Raw genomic sequence first — 13,164 nt, forward strand, 5'->3', positions numbered from 1 at the left:
TAAAATAATCAATATTTTTAATGGAGTCCCTAAGTCTAAACTTAGGGAAAATAAAATATTAATGTGAATTAATATAATATTGTGTTAGAATGGTCCAAAAGTTATGGATCAAGCCAGATCTAATCTTAGCCGTTGATTAGGGACTTAATCTCAACCGTTGATTTGTCAACAAGAAAAGTATAAGAGGAGGCTTGAGGGTCACTTGGAGAACACATCAAGACATCAAGATTTCGACTTTCTGGGGCTGGGTTTGCTAAGAAAGTTGAGAGAGTGATCAGAGTTGCAGCTGAGGGGCAGTGAATACAGAAGCAGAGAGGCAGAGATAGCATCGGGAAGATCAGCACAGTAGCTGGAGAGAGGGACACAGAAGCAACCAAGGGTTCACGCAGAGCCAGCCAGGGCTCATGCAGAGCCAGCCAGGAGCTGCACAGTGCCTCAGAGGGCCAGCGTGGGTGACGTGAAGGGCCAGAGGACTGACGCAGTGCCTCCAGAGGCTGACGCAGGCCAAGCCAAAGTGACACTGGGCCAGAGAGAGGCTGACGTTGGGGTTTCGTGGGGCAGATTGGAGCTGTGGAGTTGCCGGAGTGTTTATCCGGGTTTTCAGCCAAAATATCTGCTTCCGAGTAGAGAGGTGCTAATGCCGAGATTTTTCTCTGTTGGGTGAGCTGGATTTGGCACCCAAATTGTATTCTGAAATTGCTTAATCAATCAAACCCTCAGATAGCTGCACCAGTTTTCCCGCATTGGGTTTTCTAGGGACATTAGTCCAAAAACAACGGTGTCACTTGTGTGCTTGTTTATGTTTCCTTCAGTTGATGATCTGTAATGTGTGGAGCATGCACTTGTATTTATTTCCAGTATTTACATGGTAAATAACTTGTTAATTAACAGAACAAGTAGGTAGGAATAAATCAAAAAGTAGATGAAGGGTTTCTAACGGGTTCGACTTAGAAATTCCAACAGGAGATGACCTCACATTGGAAGAGTTGGAATCCTATCTTCCCAAGGTGGATCAATTTGATTAGAGTTTAAATTGGGCTTTGGAGCCAACTATGCTTGTTTTGGTACAAACCAGATTCTTGGAACATCTGGGGGAAGAAGCCAAGCTTATCATCGCATCTTGTTTTAGCGATATTTTGAGGATAGTAGCACCCTTTCCTCCCTATAATGATGACATCTTGAAGAGGGTCTTTCAATTGATTGTAGAGTACTATTAAGGATTGCATAACACCCAAAGCTCAAACTTTGATAGAAGGCTTGTAATCCTAGATACCATGGCCAAAATCAGATCCTAGTAGTCATCCTTGATCTAGAGCAGGATTATCTGATCCTTCAAATGTGTTGATTCTTCTTCACCAACATTAGAGAGCATCACCCTGAGGAGGTAAAAGCCAACATGCAATATATCTTATCTTCATTACTAGTTGAAGGTGACATCATTTGCAAACAGCCGCAAACAAAATTGTTAGCCATTTGGAGGAAGACACAAGTTGTCTCACCAGCTGCCTATGAGCTAGCCAAAAGGGTGGTTGAGCAAAACATGAGATTCTTCAGAAGGCAACTAACCCAAGAGGAGTTGCGGAGGATTTGTGGTGACCAACCATGCAGCAAGAATGAGCTGAGGAGAAAGGGTCTTTGCTTCATTTGCAAGGAACCTTGGAAACTTGACTACTCATGTTTTGGTGACACCGAGGAGATGACAGGGATAGATCAGGAGGAGATTCCTTCTGAGTTTCAAGATGAGAATTCTTCTCTTATAGTTGAGTCCATGGGTTCTTACGAGGACACCTTTGAGGAGAATGGGCAAACAGGTGGTGGTGTTGATAGTAGCCCAAATGTGCAACCACATTTGACAGAGGTGTATGATGAGCAGTCGATAGACCCCATGGGAGACATTCAGGGAGATGAGTCACCCGGGGTGATTCAACATGAGCAACTTATGGTGGAGAATCAGTTGGTGGCTCATGTTAACCCCATGATGGAGAAGCATGAGAAATTGTGCTTTGGGCCAACCATTGGCGAGGAGCAAAAATATGCACAAGCAACCAGCAGGGTTGTCGACACTTGTCATCACGAGGTGCTAGAGCCTAACAAGGCAGCTTCACAAGAGATTGGTAGACAGAGGAGCACAAAATTTTCAGTTAGATGATAGTGCATCCATCTATGGGTCTACCAATTGATGAGGTGCAAATAGGTGCAATGGCAGCCAGCGAGGTTATAGTATATATTGGTAGCAACCCTCTTGAGGAGTACATATATAGGGCTTGCGACATCATTTTCCCACCTTTATCCTTCCGAGAGAGAGGTGTAAAGTTTTCCTTGTTGGTTTATCGGTCAAAGCGACAAGAGTTGACCATGGACCAACATCTGCCTAATAGGCTTGTTCTATACACAGGTGTCCATGCATTAGATTCTTCCCACGAGCTGGATTGGCAAGAGATCATGAGTTGGTATACTATTGATGGGGTGATATTTTTAGTCAAGGACATAGTGTAGCAGGAGCCCTTAAAGGTGAGAGATATTGCATGTTTTAGTTGGCAGTGGGATGCAGGCCAGCAACTCTTCAACATTCCAGCGCAGCATTAGCAGAGTAGGATTGCCATTAGTTTATGTCAGGGGTTGGATCGGAGAGAAGCGATAAGTTGGTATTCGATTGATGGAGCAACATCTACAGCCAAAGACAAGGCACATTTGGAGCCATGGGATAGAGGTGTTGATGATTGGTCATGGTGGCATTGGGATTCAAGGGGATCTATTAGTGGCAGGATGACTCAGAGTTTAGTCTGGGATCTAAGCATTAAGGGATTCATTCGTGGTTGGGTGGCACGGAGGCATGGAATCACCCAGTGGTTTGTGTGGGATCCAAGTATTGGTTCTCAGCGGCACAGGACCACCAGGTCGGTCAACAGATATGGATTGCTTGAGGGCAAGCAATCTTGGGGCGAGAGGATTTGTCATGTTCCTTTTTCTGGTTTCCCTTATGGTGTGGTCAGGATAGACTTCCATGGTTGGAGGCAGCTAGCTCACATGAGAAGGTTTACTCCATCAGTGGGCCTAGGAGCTTCTAGAGGGTCTTTATGGGGCTTTGGGGAGTTTCTTTGGGATCTGATGGCATTAACTTGGCATATTCCATCATCTGCACAACTTGCCTTTTGTTCCGTTGCACTCTGACAACCTTCGGAAAACAAGGTTATTATGGGGCCTAACTCAATTAATTATGCTTAAGGTGGCATTCCGAGAGGAATACTTGACGGAACATCTTAGTGTAATAGCTTGTTGGAACCAGAACGAGAAGATCTATAGGATGAGATGGTGGGAAGTGACTTTCAGTGGCCTAAGGAGGAATGGTGGCCGATTTACCATTTTCCCAAATTAAAAAGGTATTTTAATTAAAATAAAAGGAGAGAAAAGGTACTAGTGATTAAAATAATAATAAAATAAAGGCTTCTAGAGGGGTCCATCAGATTTATAAAAAGAGAAGGAAGAGACCATTGGAGGACATCTTGGATTGTTGATATTTTCTGTTGATGAGGTTTGGAGAACCTAGTTCCTAGCTTCTATAGCCCTAGGACGGAAACCATCGGGTTTGCTATTGGGTGTTGGATGAAAACCCAACACTCTTGAGGAGATTTCACCCAGAAATATCATAGTGCTTCAGTGGAGTTTTGGAGAGAATAGGGTTGCAACAGTCTTCTCACTGGGCCGTCTACATCATTACCAGGGTCATACATCATTTTGGTCAGAGATCTTTTTCTGGGTTTTGCTCCACTTGCTTGGCAAGCCCAGGTTCCACTATTCCTTCATGTTGATGTACTCTTTCCAGTGGATTAATAAAATGGCTCAGTGATTTTATTGACATCTATTTGTGTATCAAATTGCTGGTTGTGTGTCTATTTGCGATTATTTTGCTATTCAAGTTCATTTCGGGAATCTATTGTTAAATTTTCCATTAGGGATATTACAGCCACTTTCAAATGTGGGTTAAATAGTAGTTTGACAAGCTGACTCTTGAGAGGATTTAAATTTTAAACAGAACAATGAGAAGAGATAAATCAGTTTTCACCTCCTATATTTTGATAGTCAAATATTCAAATCCAGTTGCACATCATAGCGGGTTTGTTATAAAAGAAAGGAGGAACTGACATCTGCAATAGAATAACGGCTACGTCTTTGTACACTCCTTGTGAGGCAAGGGAGTACTTGCACAGGGTTGCATATCCACAAGCATTATAAACACAGAAGCAGAAATTACTCTTTGTAAAGACTGGTTGTGGCAAAATTGTTTCTGCTCAATTTTGAAGAGCTCAGTATGGTGCATGGATTGTCTTCATTAGGAAAATCCTCAAATCCCTTCTATAGCAGGAATGAGCATATTTGACTCAACATCTGTATGCAGACTTTCTAAACATATGGCAGACACGCATTTACTGCAACACCATCTCTAGGGTACGTAATTAAGACCTCATAATATACTCAGTTACAACTTACAGATACCTTCCGCATACTGATCCCAATTCGAGCTCATAATGTACTCAGTTACAATTTGCAGACCTTCCGGCATACTGATCCTAATTCAAGATCAAGAATATAACCAGCTCACTAAAATAATAGGAGCTAAAAGAACAGACAGCCAAAACACAGAATGATCGTCGATAAAAGTAGAAAAAACAAGTGAATATAGACATAATAGGGTGGTCCTTTTCCCCAGACTTCTCCACCATCAGTCTCCCAGTTCAAGACAAACTTCAAAATCAGAAACAACTGAGGAGCATGAACTGATATGAGAGAGATTGGAAGTCAACACAGACTTCTTTAGCGTGTTTATTGACGTGAGATCTCGCTGAAAGAGAACAATGAGAATTCACAATAGAATAAATTGTGTTGCCTTTCTGCGAATGAGTATAGGTCAACATTTATGGGCCTGCGCGGCGTATAATCGTTCTAAGTTTCAAACAGTGCGAACTGCATTTCACAATGGGAGACACTGCATAATTAACATCCATTAAGTCAACAAACAAACATTCAATTCTAGCCTACGGAAATCTTTTCATTGATATTACAGTTATGTTAATGTGAAATATGCTTCAAACCAAACCAATCACTGGTTAAATGTCTGAATCAATTGTCAATTCACTATTTTTAGTGTATGATGTCAAGGTTATCAGGACAAGTTTAAACCCAATCAACTTCACTGTGCACTGCTTATCTATTCCCTCAATCTTAACACGAAACCGTAAAAAGAATACACAACAGGTTCTAACTATGATAGAATTCATGGGAACTCGGTAATAACTATTCTGCAACTGTTCAATGTTCATATGTTTCCGAATATTTCTTAACCCTAGAATCTTCTCTTTAAAATTTAAATGACAACAGATAATTGAGGGGAACGCGACATAATTTCTGGTAAAAAGGAAAGCCGGGGCAATTAAATCTATTGAAATTGAAAAACAAATTACCTGGTAAGAACAGTGAGGACGAGGAAGGGCTTTCTTGCAATGACTGTGATGAAAAGGGATAGCGCAGGGCCAAGCGCTATTAAGGCGTACCCTAATCCTGCTGCAGCTGTCATATCGCTTCTTTTGTATGTTTTAAAACAGAAGTGTTGCAGATGTCAAGTCCAGGACATAAGGCAGAAAATTCTGCTCTCGAATATATGGCCAATGGGTTGGAATTTCAAATTAAGTTTACTAGTCGTTTAACCTAAGCAATTTTCCTCCAGTGGGTGGGAGTGGATTAAAGTTTGACCATTGTTTATGGTCGAAATGTCCATCGCAATGATGGAGGGCTATATCGACTGTCAGATTCCATCTCTCTTTGATAATCTTTGAAAAACACTCACACAGACGGAACAAATCTTCCGTGAAATTGGATTTGTCTGCGTATTCATATATCAGTATTATAATATTTCAATGATATATTTATTTTAATATACATTTGATTTGTTTGACCATCCAAGAGGGACCAACGTACGCGCAAATTGAGGAAGAAAACACAATGAGAGTCAATGTAAATTTGTAAAGAAAACAAAATTTAGAGATGTCATAATTTCATATTATGTAAATAAAAATAATAAAATAACAAAAATAAAAATAATTTTGTTATTGAATTATGGTATTTATATGAAATATAGTTTATATAAAGTATACAGTTTAAATATGTTACAATTTAGTCATGATTTAAACAATTTTATAATTAAATTTTTTGAAGATATTTTTGTCAAATTTCGATAAAAATTTACCGTCTGATCGAAATTGTTAGATTCATCAAATACTTAGAGGGATCAAATCTCTTAAAATACAAACTTCTTTTTTTAGATTTAAATCTCTTAAAATACAAACCTCTTTTTTTGAGTGCTAGATTTAATCTATCTAAATACTTAATAAATTTGGAATTAAAATAAATCTAAACCAATTAAACTATTCATTATCTCTATTATATTTTAGATAAGGTTACTAAACATATAAACTTTAAAACAATACAAATCATTTTGTTTCCTTCATCACTCATTGAAAAATATAATTTTTCAATCATAATTGTCTTTGTCCAAAGAAAGGAGGGTTGGGAGCGCACGAGGTGGCAGAGAGGCCCCAAATTCTACAGAGAGAACGACAGAGCATATGAAGGTCCCTATATTTGACCTCTTGAACCACCTGATAGACCACCGACAAGCCAAAGAAGAACAAATCCCAACTTCGCGTCAAGCAAAAGAGAAATTTAAAGTCGAAAATGAGCAGAGGTAGCCCCAGAGCTAGGGATCTAAAATTCCTAAACCATTCCTTTAACGACACAAAGTAGGTGTCTCTTACTTCTATCGAATTTCACAACTTCGTTGGAGACTTTGAGAACTTGAAGAATTCCCCAGCATCCAAATAAGAAATCTAGGCTCACGTACAAACACCAACTGCTGGAATCTTGCATACTCGTCACCTTACCACCTTCCATGAATATAATCTCAAGAATTGAAAACCCACACGCCACAGAGATCTCATCAAAAATGAAGGGAATTAACGACCACCACCCTAAAGCCTTCAAGGACCCTGGTACGAGGGCAAAAAAAAATATGAGGTATTGTCCGACAGCTAATCTCGCCACATGCAAGGATTGAAAGGGCACATGGCATGCACTCCCTCCACCAGCCACCTCAGCCATGGCAACAGGCCCATAACACAAAGCCATTAAATTACGACTCATAATGTTGAAGGAGGCAAGGGACTTAAGGAAGAAAACCTTAATGACCCCCAAAAAATATTTTCCTTTGTGCACATACCCATAAACATTATTGTTGAAACAATGAAAAGGGACATGAATGGGGTTCATCATCGAATAGCTTTCCATCCAACCATACCGTTGATGACGATTTGTCCTGCCTCTAGTAGACAAGCCCAATTTTCATGTGCATCAATTTCCTTGTTTTGATTTCTTAAGATGTGATAGAAGGCCTTTTGAGGAAAGGAATCCAAGATACTAAGAATTCTACGAAAAAGAAGGCTTAGATGGTTATTCTTAGGAAGAGAGCCTTTTTGTAAATGTTGAATGGTGATAAGGGAATCTCCTCAGATGGTTATCTTAGAGAGTTCCCTTTCTTTAGCCAAATGAGACCAAGTAGGAGCTTGTACATTTCGGCCAGATTGTTCTTCCTCTTGCCAAGCCCTTGGAAATACTTTACTTCTTGGTTTCCCTCAGGATTTAAGAGAATCCCTCCCCTCCTACCACCCCTAGATTCTTTTTTGAGGCTCCATCAAAGAAGAGGATCCAATTCTTCTACGAGTTCTTCCAATCTTCAAATTCTAACCATTTATATATTTTATTAATTAAAAGTTTGGCAAAATTATATTTATACATTAATATTTACTGCTCAATGTAGACTTATTATAGTTTGATAGGAAAATGAAAAGATGAGCATGTGTTACATATATCTTTTCATTGTTTGGTGAGCAATCTATAAGTGATCCCTTTATGTTCTTAATTAGTTCAAGTTAGGCAAAGGAAGGTAGGAACATGGTGTATTGATTGAAAAATCTCACTTGGCATTTGAAATGTGGAAGTAAACTACATTGTATTTCCCCTTTAATTTCAATCTCGTCCATTCTCATTACCTTGAGGATGGCCTTTGGAGAGACTTACTCAGGATGCACTAATAGTGCATCTTGCCTTACACTTGGCTTATCCAACAGAGTATGAAACCTTACTAGATCTAACAAAGGACTCAAAAATGTAAATTATAAAGTTGTTATCAATTTAATAAGTTTTGTATAATAGTCATTTGTTGCCCCCTCTAATAGTTGATATGTGCCTTTTCACTTTTCAATTTTCCACACACACAACATTTCTTTGTTGTTGCTAGTGTTATGAGCAAGTGAGGGACATAGTAAGTTGTTTCATAATTTATTTATGGCTTTGATTTTGACGTTGAAAGTAGCAAACCCAAGTCAACTCTTGATTTTGTTGTCAGATTGCAAATGTGCATAGAATAGTGGTTAGATTGAACTCAAACATTGTGAGGAGCTCCTTTCTTCTTTCAATAATTTTATAATGTTTGCTTTTTAACTTTTAAACAATCAAAGCATGTAAATTTTGGTCACTGATAATTGTTTTAGTAAAACCAAATTGATAGTATTAAATTAACAAATGCATTTTATTCTTAACAATTCATAAGATGGTTCCAATCATGTCTTTATCTTGTGATAGTTGCTCCAAGTCTTCATAACATCTTTTGATTTTTAAGATTTGGAAACATACCATGCTTAGGCCATTTGTTTTGGTTCAATCCAAATATTGTATATACTAAGTTGATTGTTATGTAGTACAACAAGCTCTATTATCATAGAAAGCATGTGTTTCCTCCTAAGAGGTCACAAGTTCAAATTCAGAGAGGGTAGAGTATGTACACTTTAGTAGTCAAATTGTTGAGCGAAGGTGGGTCCCTTGTCCACTAAGCAAAAAGGCCTCATACACCAATTGGGTGTTTGGCTTGACCGTAACCTTAAAATTAGAAATTTTTTTTCTATGTGGTTCACTAATACTGGAAATCAATGACCACTACATCCACAAAATATTTGTACCAGGCAAATCGACCTAAAGGGATCACTTCATGTCGGCTCAACCTTGGAGCCTAACCCCAAGAGTGTCGAGAGAAGTAAATTTAAAAGTAGTTTTTATATATAGACACACCTTCAACAATGATTTTGTAAAAAGTATAAATATTAATTAAAATCATAAATGCGAATTGATTAGAGAACACATGGGTGAATGCCAAGTTTTTATTAATTCATTCAACAATCATGGTGGGCAATAGCAATAAAGTGAAAGGAAGTGAGCTATTTAAAAGAAGTTTTTTGTTCTTTATTCCTTCAATTCAAACTATACTAATAGAAGAAAATATATTTGAGGGAGAAATACATGTCAAGGTTGTCGAGTACAGAGAAAACAATAAACATGGAATCTACATTAGCATCTTCTTCTAAGAGTAGCATTATAACTATGATTATAATTAATAATGTTTTCCTGTTCAAAACTGAAATAAAATATTCTATGTTCAATGAACATTTCATATTTTCTTCGTTCAATCTTCTTTATCGTTAATGTATCAATTGACATTGTCACCCTCCTATATTCAATGGACCTTTCTAATATTTTTGGAATAATCTTTGGGTACCATGTTATTTGTCTATGAATTGGAAATCTAACTCTTCTAAATCAATTTTTGCCCAAATATATATAGATCTCTAAATGTTATTATAATACATTAGAAAAAACACCACCTCACACAAGGAAGCTTTTAGTAGTAAGGCTTATTTACAACAGTGGTGGAAGGTGTGAATGAGCATATTTATACACAACAATAGAGGATTGAAGAAAATTTATTCAAAGTGTATTCCTCTCTCAGGGCTATGTGAGCTTTGAGAGAACCTCTTCTATTTCCTATGTTTTCTGTGTTAATTTGTCGATAACCCATTTCAAATGTGTTGAAACTCATCTCGACAACTAGATTATCCATTTGTGCTAATATTTTGAGTTCAAAATCATGTAGGTTGGTTTGTTCTGCATTGCTTTAATTTGGGTCAAGGATAGTTGATCTGAAAATGGAGGAGGTGGTTGATTTCCTCTTCTCCAAAAACAAGGACCGTTCTCCGACGCTTTGTAAGGAAAAATGGTTCTTAACACAAAAACAAGTTTTTTAAAAGGTCTCTTCAAGATATGAGTTAGTTTTCACATGTAAACTTAAGCATAAGCAACACAACATCACATTACTCATACATGCATACATGAAGAGCACAACAAAGGATTTGGTGACGGAGTTCACCCCTCCTGGGCTACATCTCCAGGCCTACCAACATAGCTAGACCGCTCCATATATTTAGTGGAAAAGTAGCACATAAAAGTTTGTTGATAAACATATGGTTATTTCCCCTTCAAGGAAAAGTTCTCTTATAAAGAACTCTCACATAAAACAACATGACAACCTATAGTCATCATGAAAACATCAACAACACAAGGTATCTCCTACAAAGACCTTGTACTCCATCTGAAAATGAGCATACATGAGCATATAAGCACTTCAATTCCACATTGAAGGACAAATAGAGAACTTCCCTTGACAAGGCATAGTGAGAAAGTATAAAAGAGTTGAACCCTGCAAGTAACTACTATTGTAATAAACTTCTGAAGGTAAGAAAAACCCATACAAGGTCATCTCCATGCTCAAACACCTTTAAGAACTGCTCCAAACCACTTATTGATCCATACACCCATGAACTTGAACTTGCAAAAAGTTCCTTTAGATGTGCTCAAATAAGCAAATAGAGGTCACCATTAGATCCAAAATGTCCAAAAACCCTTAGGTAAACTCTTCTTGAGCTCCAAAACATTGAAAACTCACAAAGATATGGCTCTACCAACTCTCCCTGTAGTTTTTGCTGTTATTTGTCCTACAAATCGGACTAACAGTCTAATTGTCCTACAAATTCGCTATGTTTTCCGCTACAAAGGCGATAATTTCGCCCCCCAACGGTGCAATTTGTTGGATAATTAAATTTCCCAATAACCCCTATGCGCGAAGATTCAAGCCACATGGGCCATGTGGCCGTGGGTTGGGCCTTAACGCCCGCCCCTGTTGACCTAGCACCTTAGTTGCCAGGTTATGGTTATATTGGGTCCACGGGACCAAGGACTGAGCCAACGACCCACCCTTCCCATCGAGCCCCTGTTCCTAGTGCGTCATGGTCACATTGTTGTGACGAGACCAGGGGTTTGACCCCTTCGTAAGCACTTTGCCAAGGTTCTATGCGTGGTGATATGCCCTTGGGTCGAGGCTAAGGCTAAGCCCCTTCTCTGTTACTCCTTATGTTGATACGCTTGTGGTCTCGTGGGAAAAAAATGAACATGGGCCGGGGCTAGTCACTGGGCCCCGTACCTTCTGGTTGTGGGTCATATGATATGGTTGCGACCTGGGGCAGGGGTTGGCGACCCAACCCCTCTTCCCAAATGCGGCGCTAATAAAACTTAAATACAATTTTTTGTGTTATATGGGTTAAGGCCCACCCCTAGAGCAATCGATAGAGCGTTGCATTGCTGAACATAAGGTTGGGGGTTCAATCCACTCGGGCCTCTAGCCAACCATACCAAAAATTTGATGCACCCTGGGGCTGCCACATGGCAACTCGTTATTGGGCCATGTGACACCTTCCAATTGGTCCACTCAATCATTCACGAACCAATAAAACATGACCCAAAACTGACGAACCAGAATATGCCAAGTGTCAAGACCTGGTTGGTTCGTACTTGCACAGTCGCCTTACTGACTTAACTGTACGGTCGCCCAATCAACTACTCAGTTAGCAAACCTGCTTAGTTTTTAGATGTTGGGCCAAACGATCAGAATGCAATAACTTGAGCATATAGTGTCAGATTGAGGTGAAATGAACATCGTCAGATTCAAAACGACGAACACTTCAACTTGATGCCAGTTTTAAGACTTTCTAAGCACTTTAATTTTTGAGCTAAAATTTGATCACCTGATCAATAGCATAGTTCAACAATTTGGCATTGATCTGAGGCATCCCAAAGATGCAGTGTGCATTTTTATGGGAAAAATATGACAAATTGTGATGGGAATCATCTATCATTGCATTGAACCTATGTGGTTGGATGAAATGGTGCAATAGATCGTATTAGAGTAAGAAGGAATGATTGAAAGTTTATTCAATCACTTGATTCCTAAGGATAAAGGTGGAGAAAGTATAGGGTGAAAATCATGTTTGTGGTAATTTCTTCTGGCACATGAGATGGGAACATCGATGTCCATGCCTAATGCCTGCATGGACACTTGTAGTTTCTTAGAAGAGACCAATGTTGATTTAGATGACAACATAGAGAATAGGTGGATGATGATAGAGGGCATATAACAATAAGTTATAGAAATTAATAGATGGTGGTTTGTAAAATGTTAATGATAAACAACATTGCAAACTTGCGTTGCATATTTCACAAATTACACATGGTAGATTTTAATAAGTGAGAGAAGAAGGATATGTGACAGGTTGCAAGTAGTTCTCGATAAATAAAAACACCAAAGAATCTCTCCCCTTTAAAACTTCTTCAACATAATACACACACACACATATTTTAAAGGTTAAATGTTAAAGTTTCACCTTATACAACAAAAGAGAGATTTTTTTTTGGTAACCAGATGAACCGTCAACTGGGTCGATCTTGTACTAGCATGACCCAAGGTCAATTTCAGTCGCTACCACTATAACCTCTAGGACCTACGACCTATCCTCCTCTCCAAAGACCATGTTACATTAAGGGGAATTAAACCTTCAATCTCTTACTTTACACAATACATCATTTTCATGATGATCGCCAACTAAGCTACACCCCACAGACAAAAAGGTTGATAATATTTTTCTTGCAAATTACTACAAATTGTATTCATATGCAAAAAAAGTTTACATCAATTTCCGGAGTTGACATAGAAATCCTTGAACCCAATCCAACATTAGCAAAGAAAGAATGCTCATAACCAGATCAGCTAACCTATACAACATATACAAAACTAAAGCCTAAGACCTCCCAAAATAACTAGAAATAATCAACTGGTCTACAAAAGACAAAGCAACATTGCCACAATTTTTAAGCCAAATAAATCACACATTGGAC

General features: G+C 38.6%; 1 protein-coding gene across 1 annotated transcript in view; it reads right to left on the reverse strand.

Moving 5' to 3' along the window:
• Positions 1 to 5,899, reverse strand: part of LOC149154054 (gamma-secretase subunit APH1-like protein) — a 140,282-nt gene extending 134,383 nt beyond the window's left edge. The window contains exon 1 of the mRNA XM_089440562.1: positions 5,460 to 5,899. Coding sequence (XP_089296688.1) covers positions 5,460 to 5,572 — 113 coding nt within the window. The 5' untranslated portion in view covers positions 5,573 to 5,899. The remainder of the gene's footprint in view (positions 1 to 5,459) is intronic.
• Positions 5,900 to 13,164: the final 7,265 nt, after the last annotated feature.

Source organism: Pinus tabuliformis, chromosome 9 (assembly GCF_031772625.1).
Source record: "Pinus tabuliformis cultivar Carrire ecotype Pingquan chromosome 9, CPIR1, whole genome shotgun sequence".
In the NCBI taxonomy this organism is placed as follows: domain Eukaryota; kingdom Viridiplantae; phylum Streptophyta; class Pinopsida; order Pinales; family Pinaceae; genus Pinus; species Pinus tabuliformis.